Source organism: Dromaius novaehollandiae, chromosome 1 (assembly GCF_036370855.1).
Source record: "Dromaius novaehollandiae isolate bDroNov1 chromosome 1, bDroNov1.hap1, whole genome shotgun sequence".
Lineage (NCBI taxonomy): Eukaryota > Metazoa > Chordata > Aves > Casuariiformes > Dromaiidae > Dromaius > Dromaius novaehollandiae.
In genome coordinates this window covers 10,456,498-10,477,949 of record NC_088098.1, presented here as the reverse complement: position 1 = coordinate 10,477,949, position 21,452 = coordinate 10,456,498, and the positions used below count along the sequence as shown (strand labels likewise).

Here is a 21,452-nt window from a genome sequence, read left to right as displayed (position 1 = left end):
TTTTTTTTTTTTTTTTTTTTTGTTATCTAGAGATAGGAAATCCCTTTATGCTTACTGTATTTTAAACAGCCACAGTTGGAAAGAGCAGCTAGAAAACAATTGCTATGCACATCCTTCCTCTCTAAAGTATCCTACGTTTATCTGTTTTGTGTGACCATGGCAGAGGTGCAATTTGAGATGGGAATAAAATTTGCTTCTTCTCTGTAAGGAATAAACATACTGATTTCCTTGGTTTTCCTGATCATGCACCCCCCTTTACAGTCCTGTGCTGTGCAGCTCGTTGGCCACTGTGTGTGAGATGGGCCCTTGCTTTAACTCTTCCTCATCCTCCAGGGCATCTTTTGTCTCAGGAGGTGCTAAATTTCAATAACCTGAACATGCTGGAATGCACAGTGGATATTTTAGTGAGCCTCTAAGTGGATAAAAGAGGTCAAGAGATGTCTTGTGTCCCATGGTCCACTTACCAGGCAAGGACAGCCTTCTCTGTTGTGCCCTGAATCTCCTGGGACGGGCAGGGCCAGGGAGAACGTTTTAAAGAATCAAATGTTATTGTCATCGCCAAAAAATTCTGTTTGTCTTGGTGGCTGTTGGCTAATTCTATTGTCTGAATCCTCACCTGCATCCTGTGCTTGCTGTTGTTGGCTAGGGACTAGTATTTTAAAAGCAATTTTTTTAGGCTTCTTGTTTTTCAGCGCGTTCCTTATATCCTTTGTGTCCGTCTCGACTTTCACACTCTCGTCATTGGTTTTATACAAGCCCCATTTTCACCTCCTCTTCCCTTTTGTACGTCCTTTTGTTTGGGGGGAAGGAAAAATTGCAGAGGGTGTTGGGAGGCTGCGTTTTGTGCCGTGAAAGGAGCTGTTCGGCACTGGCAGTGCTAGTGGTAGCGCTACCATACGTATCACTACGATGCCCTGAAAGCTGCCTGAAATTTTGTCCAAAATGATCCTTGTAGTGATAGCTGGTAATTCAGAATTCCAGTCCGTGTCCTTCTGGATGTGTCTGCTTTGCGGTGATAGCAACGTGCCTGTCTCCTGGGTGGTCTGTTACCTTTGCTGATGTAAAACCTCTAATAACACCACGCACTTGCTTGCCTGCAAAGATGCAGTGGTGTCCTGCACAAGCAGCTTCTCAGGCAGGGATTACAGCCCACAATTACTATGTCCATGCTCGACCAGTCTTTGTCTTTGAGGGCAAGTGGCGCAAGACATCTTGCATCCGTATGAGCAAACACTCATCCTCCCCAGAGCAAGGTGGCCGCATGCAAACTCCCTCCTGGAGAGAGCCACTGCTTTGCGCTGCCCTTAGCACATGCTGAAGCATGTCTAATTCATGTCCGGGACAGTGCTGGCTGCCTCAGGCCAAAGCAGCGCTGGGGGGCACGCGAACAACTAGCCCAGCAGAGTCAGCAGTCCTGCACCAGAGCTATGTCCCCCACACACACATGCTTCCTGTACTGTACTGGCACAGGGGAGGATCTGAGATCCCTGCTGTCCCAGCCACACCACCGGCGGTGCCCATGCTTGCCTAAGTGAGCACGGTAAGTCTTAAGGATGCGGCTACCTTAGCTTTCAGTGCGAATCAGGAACGTGCTTGGGCAGCCAGTCTCCCAGCTGTCCCCACTTACGCCTAGGTCCACATCAGGAGGTGATCTTGGAGAACACAGATTCCTTTGGGATGAACTTAAGCTGGCAGAGGCCCTCCAGCCACAAATGGGCGTTCAGCCCACAGGACTGGTCTAAAGCTAGTCCAGACCTGGATGGCGAGCCCTCAGCACCAGCTGCTTCACTCCACGGCTTTGCTCCTATTGCTTAGTTCTGTTCAGCATGGACTGAATTAGCTGCAGGCACAAGAGTAATGACAGTGCAGCTATATTCTCTCTCTCTTTGATAAGACTGTTACAAAAGCTGCAAACTAATGCACATGAAAGTTTGGAAACATTGACCTTTGTTTTTTAGAAATTGTACTGAGAGTGCTGATGCAATTGTCATAAGTTTGGGAGCTAGTAGTGGAAAAGTCCATGTTCTATTACTAATTGTCTGTGGCATCTGGACTGTTTCCCTATCTTCACTGCAGCACTTTATGTCAGGTAATAGTACTTTTTTAGGACTTGTCAGCATTGATCTCTTCTTCTTTGATTACTCTTCTGTACTGCTTCACGATGTATTGTCTGCAAAATCCGTTACCCCAACCTTCCTTGTATAAAGTCTGTAAATTTGTTTTCAGGAAGGGCTTTCTGGGCTGAAAAGAATAAATCAAGACTGGGGTCGGCGTTACAAGCCAACTAAATTTGGACCTGAAAGGAACCTACAGCCTGAGACTAATTCAGTTTTATAAATAACTGTGCTTTTAAGACTGAATTTTTGGAGTGGTCTATGTCAAAGGTAGAAGTCTGATGCCGTAACTGAGGCAAAAATTGCTCTACCATCCTGTCCAATAACTACATTTGTCAGCCCAAGTCATCACATATCCCAAAGGTATTAAGATAGGGATTGCATGAGAGAGGTTATTATGATACAAGCTCATAAGCAAGGGAGAAGATAAACTTTAGAATAAGGAGTAGTGCTGCTAATAGGCACTTTAGTCTACATACAACATAATTTTTATGCTGTTTTACTACTTCAAGCTCTGTAATAGCCAGGATATGTTTCTGACTGTTTGAACCTGTGTATTTTAGGGGCATGTATGCCACCTAGTCAATTATTTTGCCTGGTGCACAGCACCCATACTTACACAGCTTTTTAGGGCTTGTGTACCCCGGAGTGCTATATAAGTTGTGGCCTGTAGAAGGCAATGAACAGTGAAGTTATATGTTAGTCTCAGAGCTGATTTGAAAATGCAGATGCAAATACAAAGCTTCTCCCAGGAGCATCAGCTCCATAAATTGTCAGTGGAGTGCCAAACCTAAAGTCACCACTGTGCGATATAGGTGTCTGTCCTTCAGCCTCAAGGACTTCCTCACACTTTATGTATTTCTTTAAAAATGCTGTTTGGTGGGCTACTAGACAGCACAGCAGTAGGTTTCTCTTTGGATAAAGTTGCTAACCATTCAGTTCACGTCAAATGTTTACTAAGAAACAATTCACAGGATAAGACTGACCTTACTATAAAAGTTCTATTTTTATACTGAATAAATTTGGGGGAATTCTGCTGTTAATTTGTTTTGGGGTTTAAAATAACCATGATTTCTTTTTGAGTTTCAAAATAAACTGGCTAGGCAAAGTTCGATGCTGCCATCTAGTGCTGTATAACAAAACATGGACTAGCTTGAATTTTAAATTGTATTTTTGAAAAGTTACTGAAATTCACCCACTTTCCGCTATCCAAATGTAGAGGTTTACTGCTGAGTGGGCTGAATAGCTATTTGAAGTCCAGTGACTGTTTTGGCTAGATTTCCATCGTCTGTTTTGGGAGCTGAGATACTTCATTCACACAGACAACTACATCAGAGCAAGGTGTTTGAATAAGGAGTTAAATTACGCCTTTAATCAAAAAAAATTTACCGCAAGGAATCAGGACCACACCATAGACCATTTCTTAACATTTCCAGCTAAGCTTTGAGCAGAGGGGAGGGAGGAAACTGCAAAGCCAGGGTCACTCCAGCGACCGGTCCTGCAAGCGCTTCACAGGGCACTCTTGCCTGACCCCGGTTATTTGGAAACGGCAGCATCCCGCCTAGGGAGCAGCCCACTCTGTAGAGCGACGCTGCGTAAGAGTAGTGAGGAGACCTCATGGCAAGAGAGTCCAGTCAAGCTAGTTCTCTGAATTGGGTGGGCCCAATAAAGCTCAGACTTGGGGTGAAATATGGGAAATTCAGGGCTGCCTCTGGTCCTGGCTTTTGTTTCAGCACAGCCTAGGAAGGACGGGGCCATTGAAAAGCCAGGAGCCAGTTCCCAGCTAGCCGTCGGGTTCGGATTTGAACCAGGAGCAGGCCAGGAAGTTGCAGCTCCGGTCTGAGATTCCTTCCTTCCTCTTCTGCCACACGACCTTCTTCTTCCCGCCCTCTTCTTCACCACACCGACATGACTGACTTGCTTTGCTCTCCGAGGGGATCCCTTTCCCACATCCCACACTCTCAGCGCACCCCCGAGCACCCGCACTTTGTCCTGCAGGGTGTCTGCAGGGACCGCTTCCCGCTTTCTGTCCCGTCACCCTCCAAGGACGAGAGAAGTGCACCATAAACGGCCGGTTGTCCACAGACAGGTCCTGGATCCCTGCCGAGCTGGGCGGACTGCGGGCAGGGCCAGCGGCAGGATCACCCGCCCACGCCTGCTGCTCACAAAATGCAGACCCTGGCACACCGGGAACCCTCCTGGCTTTTCAGGGACCTTGTGGTTGTCACAAATCAGCCCTGGGTTGCACTGTTGACAAATAAATCTTCCAGGAGCAGTCTAGCCTCAAGTCTGAAATTTCCTTTCAGTCAAAAGTAAAGATTAGCTTAGCTAGAAATATTACCTTTCTCTTTTCCTTTCTTTCCCGAAGGTCTCAAGCAACTCGTTTCCGCTGGCACCAGCCTGCTCCTTTCGACAAGCAGCAGACGTGGGCAATTGATAACGTCTACATCGGGGACGGCTGCATAGACATGTGCAGTGGCCATGGCAAGTGCACACAAGGCAACTGCGTGTAAGTGCAGTTTTCTCCCTTTCCTACACAGACTAACATTTCCCTCCTCCCCAGCTGTGAGCGATTCTAAGGAAACTGCAGGCGAGGGGTGTAATTTTTAAAAGGAAGGTGGCTTTCACTTTTAAAACTGTGCAGGGCCACTTGGGAACGGAAAAGCCAAGAGGAAAGGTAAGCGAGCGGGCTGGCTGGCCGTGGGCTCTGCTTTTCCCTGCCGGATCGCTGCCCCTTCGCGCGCCGCAGGGGCTGCTGCAGGCCCCTTCCCCGGCGCGATGCAGGGGCTGTGCCGCTGCCTCCGCTGCAGCACGGCTCCCTTCCTGGTGGGCAGCGAGGAGGGCGTCTTCGAGGCTGCACGCGCCACTGCGGACGTACAGCCCTGGAGCCCCTCCAGGAAAAGTCGTCCTTGGTTCTTCGGCTGGGTTTCACTCCGTGCCAGCGCCACGTCCTGGTGCGGGGTGCAGAGCAGCTGGGCTGCTATGGGACGCGTCCACCAAGAGGAAGGATGGACGCCAGCTCTGCCCAGGACTGATGCTGGCTCCGTCGGTGGCCTGATGCCTCTGCTCCACGGTGGCTTTTGCCTGTGGATACAGACTGGCACCGTCCTCAAGCTTTCAATGTAACGGCAAACATGCAGTCCTGCAGAGCTAAACAAAGTACCAGGTCTTCCCAAATTTTTCTCTCTCACGACAGAGAAGTATCTTCCAGATGGATGTATTGCTTTTTCCAGCCACCAATGGCAAGAGAGATGGGAGAATAGTTGTGTAATTGTACTGCAACTATGTTAGAAATATATTCCATGGCAGAGTAGGCTATTACTATGTTGTCCTCTGTCCTTAAATCACTGAAGCAGCCAGGCATAATCTCCCTGATGGAATCTGCATAGCAGCAGAACGCATTTCCATGCTTCTATCCAATCTTTGAGACATTATAAGAAGGTTTTTCAGAGGAAAAATAAATGGGGACTGTGAAAAGAAACAACAGGAAAATATCCATCCACTTAAATTTGACGGAAACTTATTAAAACTGTAGCACTAGTAGGACTTTCTTAGGCTTGGCACGTTCTCTTAGGTTTATCTATCAAAGTACAACGTTATTTTACTGATAACACTCTGTGCTAGATGTGTACGCTGTATTATCAGCTTGAATGAAAAGCACATACGTAATACTAGCCTTTCTGATATTATTTCCATTCAACAACTTCAAAAAGTAGCAGAAGTTTGAAACCTGCTGCTAGTGCACACACTTGTCAGATGCAAATAGCCTCTGGACTTGCACCCTGGTGTGGAATAACCCGGCACTGATGAAACTGCAGCATAGAGCCATTTCCAGCTCAATTCACTTTGCATTTTTTTCCTCCAAAGGTGCGATGAGCACTGGGGTGGGATTTACTGCGATGAGCCAGAGACGCCCCTTCCGACCCAGCTGAAGGATAACTTCAACCGATCTCCATCTAACCAGAACTGGCTGACGGTGAACGGCGGGAAGCTGAGCACGGTCTGCGGGGCGGTGGCCTCCGGGATGGCTCTTCACTTCAGCGGGGTTAGTGTGCAATGCTGAGGCTGGCTCGTGCCTTTCCACAGTGTAAATGGGAAGGATTGAAAAATTGGAGTAAACAGGAACGTAATACAAAAATATACAATGTGATATCCGTTGCCTGGTTGGAGGTCAAAGTCTGACGGGTCCTACAGATTAGTGCCAGCCAGAAACACTCAGGAAAGCAGGGAGTCGTGTTCCTGGTTACGCTGCCTCCCAAAAAATGAGCAATAACGTGCAGAGCACAGTCCAAGTACGTAGACATTCAGTCCTACACACTATTAGGCTCCTCATAGTACTTCTAATTTCCACAGAGCATTGGAGTTTGGTGCAGCTTCTAATCCAGTCACAGAGGTATATTAATAGCTACATATCTTCCTATACTACATATATCTCGTACCTGCTCCTAGAAAATAAGTCCATGTGTAGCTTCGTCCTTCAGATACTCCACGGCTGGCTTTTTTCAGAGTACCTTGGAGTAAAATTTCATGTATTATCTACATACACAGGTACATAACACAGACTGTTTCTAAATTACAGTTTGCTTGTATGTAACCTAGGTATTATACAAAAGGACAAAATAGTATTTTAGAAACATGTGAACTTCATGGCCCTAGCTCTCTTTCCTGCATATTTATAATGAGATTCAATCAGATACATGTTTTCTAAAATAAACTAACAGAAGTATTAGATTTCCACCTCCTTCCAACAGGACCAAGTAAACATCACTAACCAGCAGACTGAGTAGGGTGTGTGAAGTGTATATGGGATTATGGACATGTACAGATATTAAATTTGCTTTGCTATTTGATGGTTTGCATATATCAGACTGTTAGTGCATAATTAACTAGTGATTTGTTAACTCTGTGTTGAAAACCTGGTGTTTTAGACTGGAGGTGGGGATTTTTGTAACTCTTGTACTCAGCAAAGAGGTGTACTTGATATGAATATATAAAGCTGTAAGTGCAACGGTGTGTGAATCCACAGCAGGTGTGTTTAAGATGAAATGTAACTGAAACTATGACTCTGTGCGGGTCATTTATTGCTCTGTTGTAGCTTTACCTTTGTTGTAAATTGTAGAATTTTTTGACTCCTTTTGAAGGTTTTACGATATGAAGTTACATTAATAGTGACTGTGTTGTTGTCTTATATTTTTCATGTTCATAAAATTAGCAAACATCAGCCAACATACTTTCTCATTGCTTTTAAGGGCTGCAGCCGTTTATTAGTTACAGTGGACTTGAACCTCACTACTGCAGAATTCATCCAGTTTTATTTCATGTACGGATGTCTGATAACGCCTAATAACCGGAACCAAGGAGTCCTGCTGGAGTATTCTGTGAATGGGGGAATCACCTGGAACCTCTTGATGGAAATTTTCTATGATCAGTTCAGCAAGCCTGGGTTTGTAGATATATCCTTCTGCATATATAAATTCCTGTACTAAGGTCAAGTGGTCTTGAGTGTCCCATGAGAACCTGTCTGATTTGTTACTGCTGTGGTTTGGAGGTAAGATCTTTAAGAGTTTAGCCTATCCAGTCCTGAGAGCATTTATGGATGCCTTTAGCGCATGTGCTTGAGCATCTGATGATGATATTTAGGCCTGAAATACAAGGGTAATAAGGTGCCTGGGGCAGTCAGATAGATTTGCAAATGATTGCATATTATCAGGAAAATAAATGAATAGCTACTCTAAAGATGTCCATCCTGTTCTTTAAGGTTGAAGATTCTTTTCATTTGCAGTCTAGTTTCTTACTGACAAGAGCAGATGGTCCCTGCTTGAACTAGTTAGAAAATACCTGGTGTAGAGAGGAGAAACTGAATTTCTGCAGCTATCCATCAAAAGGTCTGCACTACACTCACGCCCTGTTTTCAGACTTCTGTGAGATCCAAACCATGCAAAGGACCTATCCCCCCCAATGAATTTCACAGAATCGCAGAAAACAGGGCTGAGAGGGAACCCGTTGTCTGGTACTTTATTTGAATACACCAAGAAATCACTGACACTTTAATCAGACAAAATATTTACGTGTACCGTCATCTACTGTTGTAATGGAAATAAGAAAATTGTACTGGAGCATTGCCATCTGACCAATGGCTCCAGGTTGAAAATAGCAGTTTTAATCTGACTTCAAAATTTCACTTATTAAAAAAAGCCATTGCAGCCTGCAATTCTCTGACTCAGTCTAAATCCATTAGAAGCTGCCGGTGATAGCCAGGTATCCAAGATACCAATCTGGACCACTGGATTTGGTCCCTTAAAGCACTGTTGGGCCAGTGAGGTTGCTCAACCCATTCCCCGGCCCGGGCACTGACCCTCCCCACCTCTCTCTGAGGCCTCGTGCTGGGGTGACACTGGGGCTCCTCAGGAAGGTTTTTGTTTTGGCAAGCTCTCGTAGGGGAAGGTGGGCTAGAAATCCCTCTCCCCACTTTCTTGGCTTCCATTTACTCCAGGAGACAACAGAAGTGGACTGGTGAAAACACCTGGCGCGGGGTGTTCAGAAGCGCGTTCCTCGTGCGGCTCTCACGTGACTTCTTCCCCCGTTGTGCTGCAGCTTCGTGAACATTCTCCTGCCCTACGACGCCAAAACGATCGGGACCCGCTTCCGCTGGTGGCAGCCCAAGCACGACGGTCTGGATCAGAACGACTGGGCTATCGACAACGTGCTGATATCCGGCTCGGCCGACCAGAGGACCGTGATGCTCGACACCTTCAGCAGCGCCCCGCTACCGCAGCACGAGCGCTCGCCCGCCGACGCGGGGCCCACCGGCAGGATCGCCTTTGACATGTTTATGGAAGACAAAACTACAGGTAAAGGTTTTACGTGGATCGGTGTTAAACAGCAAGAAGTCAGTGCAGCGATTTCTAACTCTTTCCAAGCCTCTGAATCTTTGTCTCATTATGAAAGATGTCACAGACAATCACGATGCTATAGGGCTCTTTTTTAGTTTACAAAATGCAAAAGGAAAACATGTAATATAATTTTTTTTTTTTTTTTACTGAATGAATTTACTTAGAAGATGAATTTCTCTTCAAGGAAAGACAAAAGAATGAAAAAATGCCAACTCATTCCAAAGCAGATTTCTTAATCTGAAGATTTGTTTCCTATTTCCTAACTTTTTTAAACATTCTTTAAGGAAGTTAAGTTACATTTTATAGCTAGATTTTGTAAAAGAAGAAGCATGTCTGCATGTTTACCAGGCTTATGAAGCAACAGTGCTGAGGTATCCTTTGGGCAGTCACATGGGCAACACCCATGGGAAGGTTCTCCTGTAATGTCCAGTACAACAAGAGCTTATGTTCTGAGTAAGCCTCAGATCCTTACTTCTTATGCATTAAAAACAATTCTGTAATCTTTAGGTAAGAGAGTAGTAAAAGATGCTTTGAGCAATAAGTGTAATAAATATTTATATGGGAAAGATGGGATGCTGACATTCTCAGGAGCAATAGTAAATAATTCTTATGTACGTTGAGAAATTAAGTCATGAATCACCTCTAGTAGCTCCCTGACTGGGTTCCTTATCTCATGTTGTCATTATACGTTACTGATATTCACATTTCTTTTCAAGTGAATGAACACTGGCTATTCCATGATGATTGCTCAATTGAGAGATTTTGTGATTCCCCTGATGGTGTCATGATCTGTGGGAGCCATGATGGCAGAGAGGTTTATGCAGTCACCCATGACCTGACTCCTACAGAGGGCTGGATTATGCAGTTCAAGGTAAAGTCTCTGTCTGCTACATAATTATTCCAAATCCCATTTTGCTGCAAGCACTCAGGCAGATTTTTTCAGGAGATAGGATGATGCATGAGCCAACATGCAAGCCACTCTCGGCATGGAAAAGTGTTATTGTTAGTCCATCCTTTGTTGTCTCATCTACTCTATGTTGGTCAGCCTTAACACTGCAGGCTGTTCTCAGAGGCAATGTGCTCTCCTTCTTCAGCACAGCAGCTGCGTGGCCAACATATGTACTAAGGAGGTTTATTAGACATATATGGTGCCTATTTTGTCACAGCTGTTTGGTAAAGGGAAAGCTGCTCAAAAGCAGCCACATGCCTCACTTTTCCCCATGCCCCCACGCACGGACCAGGTTTTGCAAGAGATCCCTGTGTGGTGCACGAGCTCGGGGCCAGGCTGCTCCGTGATCATTTCTCCCACCAGCAGGTGCAACAGAGGCTGGTGTCCTTGCACACTGCGTTTGCCGAGGGTTATGAGCTCTTAACCCAGTGTGCGTTCACACCAAACCTGCAATCAAACAACCTTTCATATGACCATTTACCTAAACTGAAGAAATAACTAACCCACATATGGAAGGTGCAAGAGCCCTTTGCACATCTCTCCCATAAAGAAGGTCCACTGGACATAACCGAGCTGGGCAGCCTTTACGATCCATTTTCCCCTGGAATACTCAGGCCTTCGGTTGTGATGGGAGGGAAGAATAACTTTATCAGTGCAGGTCTACTAGGGTATGATGCACAGGTGACAAAACTTGGAAAAACCTGAAATATGAGGTAACTAGAGAAGATGAAACTTTGAATACAGCAACTGTGCTGGATCCTGGGAATATCGATGAGATCTGCAGATGACCAGTACCATGCAAACACTGTTACTGCCATAATTTCAAGCAAAAATCTGCAGTCAGTTTTCAGATTGCAACATTTTTTAAACTCTAATCACCACCACAGTTAATTCCTTATGCTCTCTTCTCTATCAGATTTCTGTTGGATGTAAAACTTCCGAAAAACTTGCACAAAATCAGGTCCATGTGCAGTATTCCACTGATTTTGGTGTTAGCTGGAGTTATTTAGTACCTCAGTGTTTACCCGCTGATCCAAAATGCTCTGGGAGTGTTTCACAGCCATCTGTCTTCTTTCCCACAAAAGGATGGAAAAGAGTAACTTACTCACTGCCTGAAAACCTTGTGGGCAAGTAAGTATGAATTAGCTACTCGTTTTCTCTTGGGTTCAGTGTATCCTGAAAAACAGAACAAGGCATACATTTGCCTGTTCATTTTCTTTCAAGGCAAGTACAGACTAGCAGTGTTAACGTTCACTACGTATGCTGCATGGTCGTTTTCCATTGAATGATCATGATTCTTGGTCTCAACGAATGGCAAAGTTATCCTGGCCTCTCTTCAGTCTGCTTCTGTACAGCATGCTCGGATCTGTTCAGACAGACGTATTCAATTACAGAGTAGATTTACGACCTCACTGAGTGAAAATGTTACCCTTATTGTCTGCAGTAGTCTGCACATATGCAAACCATTTGTCTTTTCCTGTGAGCGAAGATCACAGGAAGTCTTAGTTATAATCCTTTGAGTATTCTGCTTGGAAAGTATAACCAAAAATGAAATTCACCTTCCCGAAGCCAAAATAGCTTTCTCCCAGCTTCAGCTGTGTTGTAGGCAGTGCATGCATGTAGAAGAAGATACAGATATATAGTAAAATAAATTTGAACAGAGACTGCCACATACTATTCGTAGAAGCCTGAAGGATAGTACATTCATAAGTATATCATGTTTCATCTACCTTTTTTCATTTGAGGAAAGTTGTTTTATATATATATATCTGTTTTTCTTCATTCCTTTATATATAGTCCTGTGAGGTTTCGGTTCTACCAGAAATACTCAGATATGCAGTGGGCCATCGATAATTTCTATCTGGGCCCTGGTTGTTTAGAAAACTGTAGAGGTCATGGAGACTGCCTGAAAGAGCAATGCATCTGTGATCCTGGGTATTCGGGTCCAAACTGCTACCTGACCCAAACACTGAAGGTAATTTTATTGCATTTTTAAATGAGTGAACTTTGCCATGTGTTTTGCTGGGAAAGAGAGAGAGAGAGAGAAATAGGAGAGTGATCATGCTGGGAATTTAGCTCTGATTCCTGTCAAAGTCTGAGGATACACAAATAGATTTTCAGACCTGAACTGCCCAGTCCTCTTACCAATTTTTTAACAAACCTGTCACAGCAGTTTCAGGACAGTTGCAAATGAATGAACTGGTTCTTGGATATTGCATTAATAAAGTTCCCTGTTCATCCTTAGATTATCATTAGAAAAAAATCACCCTTACACATAAGATCATATTTGATAAAGATTTGTAGCAAGCTTGTCTTCATCATGAAAGACCTTATTAGAGTAGGGAACACAAGAAAAGGCTTGAGCTCCAGATGACATAAAGTTAATTCACCTAGCTATTATTAGTGTTATCATACAACAAGAGAGTGAAATGTAGTTAGATGCTGCTAATTTAAACTATTTAGAAAATTTAAAATATTTAGAAAAGAATATGTAAGGAACTCCAAATTATTTAAAAATGCAGGGTTTGCCATTTCATCTTTTCTTTAGCAGATGAGAACAGAATAAGTACATGCTCCACAGAAACAACAGGTGAAGCAGCATTCTCTCTTACGAGACTATAACTATTTAACATTTCAGTTTTCATGTCATTTAATTATTAAGACCTTCTGTTTTTCATCTGAGATACTAATTACATGAATAAATATCATTATCTGTTTGCCATTTTTAATTAGTAATGTGTTCCTCACATTAAAGACATTTGGGATAAAATCCTGGCACTATTAAAGTATAGGAGAATTTTACTATTATCTCCTTCAGGCCAGGATTCCCTTCATAGTATTGCTTTGACTGCACAGCTGGAGGTAAGTGTAAATCACGGATATATTCTAGATGTTTTTCACTGCAAATATTTGTGCAGACTGTTGCATAGATGCATATTCACTACAATAACCCTAAAATTTCATTGCAGTACAAGTTTTTCTGGGGAGAAAATATAGAATAGCAGTATCTCCCATGCATATTAAATAGGTATTGCTGTGGTGTTACATAGTCTTAAATAACCACAGTTGTTAATTAGACCCATTCATTTGTGCATGCAAATTCTAGTGTGCTGAATTACCTCCCAAGTATGTTAAAATCTAGCCCTAAAGTATTTTCACATTTAATATATTCATTTCAGGAGCAACTCAGACAAAAGGTATTATGTCTAATCCTTCAGTCACAATGGAAAAAAAGTCTTTACAGTGCTCATGTGCCCTTTAAACATGTTTAGAAGGTCAGTTCCAGTTGTGATTATCAGAAAGGCTTAAGATCATAATTACTTGTGATTGTGCTTTATGTTACACACCTTCTTTACAGACTTTCCTGAAAGAGCGCTTTGACAATGAAGAAATTAAATCGGATTTGTGGATGTCCTTAGAAGGTGGAAGTACCTGTACCGAGTGCGGGATTCTAGCAGAAGACACAGCCCTGTATTTCGGAGGTGCAACTGTGAGGGAGGCTGTCACTCAAGATCTGGACCTGCGGGGTGCAAAGTATGCCATGTTACTACTGCACGTTATCTGGTCATGTTCGTTTTAATAGGGAACTTGGCTGAACTCTGACGAAGCATCAGATGATACAGCTTAGGGAACTCCTGGGCCACCACGAGTTTGGAGTTATCTCAAGTTGGCAACGATAAATTCTCCCTGTTGTTACCACAAGCAGGGGATTTTTAACTCAACTCTGAGAGCTCAGTTATCATTTGTTATTTATGTCATATTCTTTTGAGCTGCTCAGTGAATAGAAGACAAAGAAAAGAGTTTACAGTCTCGGTAGGTGATTTGCGTTCAGCATCTCAGTATGGTTTCTGCAGGGCTGGAGACTCCATCACAGCGTGCCTTAGCTTCATGGCATCCTGGCAGGGTGCCAAGAAACTGGTGCGTCCTGGGGGCAAAGTATGTCTGCCTTTGCTTATTCAGAATGGGAAGGTAACAGGCTTTGGGAGTCATGTCAATAAACAGGAAATCTAAGAAGACAAAGCTAGCAAAATTATTTATGTCAGAAATGCAGACCATTTTTAGTAAAGTTGGATTATGAAAGGATTGGACTTAATCTGATACCGTGTTCGAGAAGGTTTGCGTGGCACTCACAAGGAGGACGTTTGCAGCAATTTGTAGGTGTCTTTCAGTGCATTCGGGTGCTTTACATGACTTACTGGAGGATTTTATGAGAATTTTGGAGGAGTGAATGGAAAGCATTTAATACTGCAGAATGGCCAAGGAAACTTCTTTTCAATGAAAAACCAGGATTGGGAGGTGGTAGAAAGCATGGGCTTCCCTGAATATTTAGTAGTTTCAGTGGCTTGGTAACAGAGGGAGATATTTACACCCCCACCGTTAGACCCCAAAAGCACCCTCAGACAAGGCCAAGGTAAGGTAACGGTTCAGTAGCGCCGGCACCAAACTTGCACCCAACCCAAATCCGCCACTTGCCGCTTACCTCTCCCTGGCTGTGGAGTCTACGGTGTCCCTCCAAGAGCTGCTTCAACTCGGTACTGTGACAGAAAACCACCCTTTAACAAAAAGGATAGTTCTCCTGCCAGGATAGTGAGCACAGAGGAAGGTCCGAGGGGTGACAGAGGTGGGCAGGAGAGGCACCTTTCCCTGGTGGCAGAGGAGCCCTGTTGGCCCATTCCTCTAGCCTGATTTGTGCATATCTTTAACAGATATTTTTTGTGAGTAATCACCAGTATGTTTACCCTTAGATTTCTGCAGTACTGGGGGCGAATTGGGAGTGAAAACAACATGACAACATGTCACAGACCAACTTGCAGAAAGGAGGGAGTGCTGCTAGATTATTCAGTCGACGGAGGCAAGTACCTGTTGTACTTTCATCTAAGCTGCAACTTGGTTGAGTATTCAAGCACCACAAATACCTGAGAAGTCTTCAGAGAGGATCAAAAAATAATAAGATAACTTTTAATTGCAAAGGCATTTTTGTCTTTGTAAAGTTTTTCCCCATCTAAAATTTTCATCTATTGCTCAGGAGTTTTCCCTAATCTTCCTGCCAGCTTTTATTAATCAGTGGATTCCAGTCAAATAGCTCCCTTTATACAATTACAAGATTCCTCTTGCAAGGCAGTTGCCTGCCACCCTTAGAAGTTAAGATTTTTCTTTCAGAAGACCATAGCTATTATTTTTGTTTTGCTGTTTTCTTCCTTTAATCTTTTAGAAGATTCTACCGTATGTTTGCTTTTATTGCTAATCCTGAATCTTTTCATTCTAGGAATATCTTGGACTTTGCTTCATGAGATGGATTACCAAAAATACATTTCAGTCAGGCACGATTACATCCTCCTCCCCGAAGATGCTCTGACCAATACAACCCGCCTGCGCTGGTGGCAGCCCTTTATCATCAGCAATGGCATCGTGGTTTCCGGCCCCGACCGCGCGCAGTGGGCGCTGGACAATGTTCTGATCGGAGGAGCAGAGATCAACCCCAGTCAACTGGTAGATACATTTGATGATGGTAAGACAGGATATGACAACTATTCTGTTGTCTGCCATTATCTTATTTAAGGCTGCCCTATGAGCTTGGAAGAACACATCTTTTTTTTTTTTTTCTAAGTGTGCAAATCTTTTATTCTGTAGACTAATACTGGGTTTATATGCTATTCTTCACGCTACTAATAGGGGCCTGCAAATACATATATATAGAGAGAAAGAGATGTAAGTATTGGTGTATATATACCTATATGTAGGTAAAAGATTATTTTACAGTAGAAAAGATTATTTCAGTCCAACTCATTTCATTTAAATCCCTGGGTAGGAAAGTTTTATTTAATCATATTTTAAAAAATATTATTATGTAAACAGTTTAAATTACCTGTCTGGAGCTGATTTTTTTTGTTAGGTCTGTTAGTAACTTATTTATTTTGTGTCATGATAGTTAGCATAAATTCAGTGTTTATATCACTAAAGTACTGTATCTAGTGATTCTGTGGATTCATTATTAAGCCTTGATATTTACTGAGACAACACAGTAACTGTATCTCACTCACGTTAATAGAAGGCACCTCTCATGAAGAAAATTGGAGTTTTTACCCTAACGCAGTCAGGACTGCAGGGTTCTGTGGAAATCCATCATTTCATCTCTACTGGCCAAATAAGAAAAAGGACAAAACACACAACATCCTGTCCTCCAGGGAGCTCATTATACAACCAGGATACATGATGCAGTTTAAAGTAAGAAATGTTCTCTTCCTCCAAAGTGAAGTATGCAATAAAAATCATCTAATTTGTCTGCAGGAAGACTCACTGTTCCAGCTAGGATTCACAAGTGGATGAATAATTAATAATACCTTCTTATTAGATTTTAACGGAAATTCTGATGTATAGGTAATAGGAATCAGAAAGATTGCGTGAATGTTAAATGTCAAATTGTGTTGATTGTCTGTATGCTTTGGGGGTTACTGAGACGGGTTGGGAGTCTAATCCCTTTCTGCTGAAATTACTGGCAACCAGACCATCAGATACAGTGGGAATTATTTTCTACAGTGAAAATAGCTCGCACTAGGAACCACAGCAATAGTGCAAAAAGAAATAAGGAGAGAGAGAGAGAGAATTGCACAGACCTTGGAAATGCAGACCAGATGAAGAGAATCCAGTCTGCAATCTGGAATGTGTATGTGCCATTTCCCCCTGCCTAATGAATAAGCAGAGAAGGCAAGGTTGAGGCGGGATGGAGAAAAATGGCTTATTGAAAACATGTGCGCAGAGTAGAAGTACCTCTTCCACTTACTTGTGTCATGGAAAATAATCCAAATAATCAAAATTTCTCAGTATTTTCCTTTGTTTTAAGGTGGAATTCTGAATATGGCAAATGGCCATAACAAAATATCTATGCAGTTGTTGTCCAGAAATATTCTAGGCCCTTCCCCAAGCACCATATAGTCCTAAATAAGACAAGAACTACTATGTAAGCAAAGTCATTAAAATAATCATCTGTTTTCTTGTTATGTTTTTTTCTCGTTATTCTGTTTGACAAGGCAGGTCCAGAATTTGCCATCTTCTACTAATCAATATTTTCACCCTTTCTCAACATTTGTTATTTTTTATATTAACTGTATAATATATTCCTCAAAGCATTGCTCCCTCCACTTACACAGCATGCCATCTTTGCTGAAACTGTATAAAAGAAGAGTGTGACACGCTTGGTAATGCTACACACCAAGATGCCCCAGCCTGGTTATTTTACCCAACCAATCGTCTTTTTCTTCTATTTTAAGGGCATAAATTATGGCAACCCATAAGTGTTGGGAAGTTCATATTCCTAAGCTCTCTTTGCAGAGTTTTTCTCATGACTTTCTCCTACTTCTTCTACACCAATCACAACAAATTATTTTATTTCTAAACTAAGAACTCAGCTGTAGTGCGTGGCTGCCATTTGCGTGTGAAGCTCTTGAAATGCAGCTGTTTGCTAGCTATTCAGTACTATGCCCTGGGTACTGTAATCTTTCCACTCTAACATGACACAGATCTGTTTATTGTTTCAAACACTCAGAACAATTCTGTTTTTAAATTGGATTGACTTGAGGTTCACTCCCACGTTTATCATTATGGGTTCTAAATTTTGTGGGTAATCAATGATAGTTAGGTACTTCACTTTCTGGAACACTGAGGAGCTACCGGATCCTAGTGTTTCAGAAACAACGTTTGTTTAGATACTTAATTTGATATTTAGTAACTTATTATTTGGCATCTGTCTGAAAATAACAGTAACAATAAAGTAAAATTAAGTAAAAGTAATACCCAATGTGTTACCTTCTTTGTTTTCCATCCATGTCTGATAGACTTTTTCCAAGATCTAAGTTGGCAATCTCTTTTATATACCCACTATGGATAAAAAGAGAGCACAACTTAATTATATATCACATTAAATGTCTACCTGACTTGTTACAGCAGCCAATTTTTTTTTTAATCGATGCTACAGATTGTGGTTGGCTGTGAGGCAACGTCCTGTGGGGACCTCCATTCTGTGATGCTGGAGTACACTAAAGATGCCAGGTAAATGAGAGCAGAATATTTGGACCCAAATCAAGCTAGAGTGCTATTATGAAGCAGTTGCTTCAATATTCATCTTGTAATAGGATCTGAACAAATCCTATTTGCAAGCACTGGGATTTATCTACATAACTCCTGTAAATTCTCTTCATAATTTATCCCAGCTGTGGGCAGATTCTTAGCTTTGAGCTTGCACTTGCAGTTCGCGAGCATGTTCCTGTTAAAAATGTACTTACAGAAACCCACATTCACAAGGAACTGCTGTTTTAGTATGATACAGGGCTATATGTTTAGGACCAAGCCATAATAAAGTGGAAGATGCATAACTCTAATTTGTTCTTTAACTCGCAACCAATTAATAACTCTGTCTCCTGTGCTGTAGTGTAATAGTGCCTTAGAGTTCGTAAAAGTCTGTGCTCAAATGCTTGTGAGTGAACATGGAGCAAATTCTGCTGGATTCTTTTCTGAGCACTGTAAGAGAGGGACTAAGGAACTGACTCCCGAATAAGTCCTTGTATCACCCCAGCTCGGAGGAGCTCTGGGTTCGACTCTGCTGAATGTACCATCAGCATGCGATTCAAAACCTGATGCTGCAAAGTCTTCCATGGCTGCACAGGGGCCTTAGCCTCTCACTTCTTGTCTGTTTGCAGCTACAAAGCATGGAAACTATTGCTGAAAATCTCTTGGGTTTGCTTAGTAAGACAACCAATGCCATGACCCCAAAGAGTGCCTATTTCCTTTTCATTATTCTTTCGGTTCTTCTAAAAACATGTTTTCTTTGATCCCTACAGGACAGATTCATGGCAGCTCGTCCAGACACACTGTCTTCCTTCCTCGTCTAATAGCATTGGCTGCTCCCCATTTCAGTTCCATGAAGCCACCATCTATAACTCTGTCAACAGCTCCATGTGGAGGAGAATAACGATCCAGCTGCCTGATCATGTCTCATCCAGGTAGGTTACCGAAAGGCCAGCTCACTGCGGGCCTATAAAACGTCAGCTGTCTTGCTGGCACAGTTAGTTTGGATCAACTGCTGAATTAAAAATGCTTCTTCATTGCTGGATTTAGATCTGATACATGATTAATGACTCTGAAGATGCTTTTTGTTAATGGAAGTGGCTGCTGCCAGTGATGTAACAGCTCCCACTCAGCCTGCATGTTTCCAGTTATTACAGTCGCCACCCTTTCATACAACATTTTCGATGTCACCTACTGGCTACATATTTCAGTGTCACTATAGAGACACATTTAGTTGCTAGATATATTATAATATGGTATTTGTATTTTTGTATTTGAAGTGCAACTCAGTTCAGGTGGATTCAGAAAGGAGAAGAACTAGAGCAGCAAAGCTGGGCAATTGACCACGTGTACATCGGGGAAGCATGCCCTAAGCTCTGCAGTGGCCACGGATATTGCACAACAGGAGCCGTTTGCATCTGTGATGAAGGATACCAAGGTTTCGTTTCTTCAATTCCTTTCTTATACATGTGCTACTCTCTAATCTAGTTCAAAATTAAACAAAAAGATAAAGAAAGAGTGACAGAGCCTGTCTAAATTCACCACTGGAATATTTAAGTAACAGATTAGAAATTCATAACTTGAAAGGTCTGCAAATAGCAGATCTTCCCTCCCTTTATTATTTCTGGATTGAACCAATACTCTTTGCTGCCTGGCACTGTATTTAAAGCCCATTCAGTCTTCATCAAAGGTAGACTGTGGCTACCTGCTTACCCAGAAAAGGCTTTCACACCTGTCCTCCTTCCAAGGGTACATTCACTTCCAGCTGATGTATACATGGAGACTAGATTGTTGATTGTCACCTAAAAGAGGTTTAGTTCTGTACCTTATGAAGACAGACTATTCTGTTCTAATCCTGCTATTGAGCTGGGCACACAACTGGCAGTACCTGGGTGTGCCCATTACGTTATGGGAGTATGGGAGACTCCCACTTTGTGGGAGTAGAGCCGGAGTGTTTACTGCCTCCCAGGGCAGAGTCTCATAATTTTACAAGGTTCGAATCCTTCCCTATTTTAGAAGTATTTCCCTTCAAGTGGTGATCTGAGGTTTTTCTTATTTGCACCAATGTAAAAGAGAAGAAATCCTACTGCAGTTTTTGAAGTTACACTGCTGTAAGTAAGAACAGACTTGAAGCTTCAACTTTCTAGAAATGAAAGTTGTACAGTAATGTACACATTATTCATGGTTCTGCCAAAATATCTTCAGCCTGTAGTCACACTGCATATTGGGCCACAACCTCGAATGGAATTTCAATGAACTGTATCTGATTTTTCTCAATTATTTGATTTTTTTGTGTGTTTTATAACTTCACCATGTCATTTTTAGGTGATGACTGCTCTGTTTTTAGCCATGATCTCCCCAGTTATATTAAAGATAATTTTGAATCTGAAAGAGTCACTGAAATAAACTGGGAAACCATTCAGGGGGGAGTGATAGGGAATGGATGTGGACAGCTGGCACCCTACGCCCATGGAGACTCACTGTATTTTAATGGATGTCAAATACGACAAGCTGTGACTAAGCCTCTGGATCTCACCCGAGCAAGGTAATACTTTGAGCCTAAAATGCTCTTTTAGCAGTTCACAAGAAAACAAACTTTATATGCACATGAAGTCGTGTGGTCCGGTATTGACGAGGATGGGCTGACCTGGCTGTACCACGCAGTCAGACTTGCCTGGCAGATAAATATTAGGGCTGGCAAAATGTTTTGTGGCTTTCATTTGGGAGTTGGTGAGCAAGGAGGAAGCGATGTCAGATGAAGAGGTCAGATGTTTTCATCATGTGCAACAGAGCGCTGTCTCGTAAGCCAGCGCTGAAGATGAAGCCATTGGCAAAGCTGGGATAGCAGCCTGCCTGGGCCAGTGCCTGGCCTGATAAGGCAAATCCCATGTTTGTGGGTGCCTCTTCAGTAGTCATGAGGAACAATGCTGTCAGTAATTACAGACTCATTTTCCTGTTTCAGTTGTCATAGAAAATTGTATTCACCTGCCAATGAGCAGGAGTATCATTTTCATCTATTGAGTCCCTTTGGCCGTGGAATAACAGATGCAACCAGCCCGTGCTGGCTCCTAACCGAGTGACAGCTTACTGGACTGGATTCATATCTAGTTAATTGCCTAAACCATGAGTAGAAACAGGATGAATCAGCAAATGGGCCAGATATAAATTAGCCTCTTAATTTGTTATTTGGACACCCAGGTAGAATATTAGAAATCTTTTAGGCACTTTTTTATTTTGAGGCTTTATTTTTCCCTTTTAAAGCTTTTTATACACTCATTTGCTTGTTGCATTGTTTATTCATCTGAGCTTTGTGCAGATACAATGTGATATTGGATTGACAGCCTCCAAATATATGGAAATATGTTATATGAAGTAAATTATAACCTCAAAAGGGGGGGGTGTTTTAGAAATGTGAGAATAGTTTATTTTGCATGT

At 42.6% G+C, this 21,452-nt stretch overlaps 1 protein-coding gene across 3 annotated transcripts in view; it reads left to right on the top strand.

The window, feature by feature from the left end:
• Positions 1 to 21,452, top strand: part of RELN (reelin) — a 300,760-nt gene that overhangs the window by 267,258 nt on the left and 12,050 nt on the right. For all 3 annotated transcript variants that reach the window (XM_064505385.1, XM_064505379.1, XM_064505392.1), the window contains exons 47-61: positions 4,483 to 4,623; positions 5,982 to 6,159; positions 7,364 to 7,557; positions 8,709 to 8,965; positions 9,724 to 9,878; positions 10,873 to 11,087; positions 11,754 to 11,931; positions 13,315 to 13,490; positions 14,702 to 14,808; positions 15,223 to 15,465; positions 16,006 to 16,181; positions 17,929 to 18,002; positions 18,791 to 18,952; positions 19,298 to 19,455; positions 20,343 to 20,562. In XM_064505385.1, the coding sequence (XP_064361455.1) occupies positions 4,483 to 4,623; positions 5,982 to 6,159; positions 7,364 to 7,557; positions 8,709 to 8,965; positions 9,724 to 9,878; positions 10,873 to 11,087; positions 11,754 to 11,931; positions 13,315 to 13,490; positions 14,702 to 14,808; positions 15,223 to 15,465; positions 16,006 to 16,181; positions 17,929 to 18,002; positions 18,791 to 18,952; positions 19,298 to 19,455; positions 20,343 to 20,562 (2,634 nt within the window). The remainder of the gene's footprint in view (positions 1 to 4,482; positions 4,624 to 5,981; positions 6,160 to 7,363; positions 7,558 to 8,708; positions 8,966 to 9,723; positions 9,879 to 10,872; positions 11,088 to 11,753; positions 11,932 to 13,314; positions 13,491 to 14,701; positions 14,809 to 15,222; positions 15,466 to 16,005; positions 16,182 to 17,928; positions 18,003 to 18,790; positions 18,953 to 19,297; positions 19,456 to 20,342; positions 20,563 to 21,452) is intronic.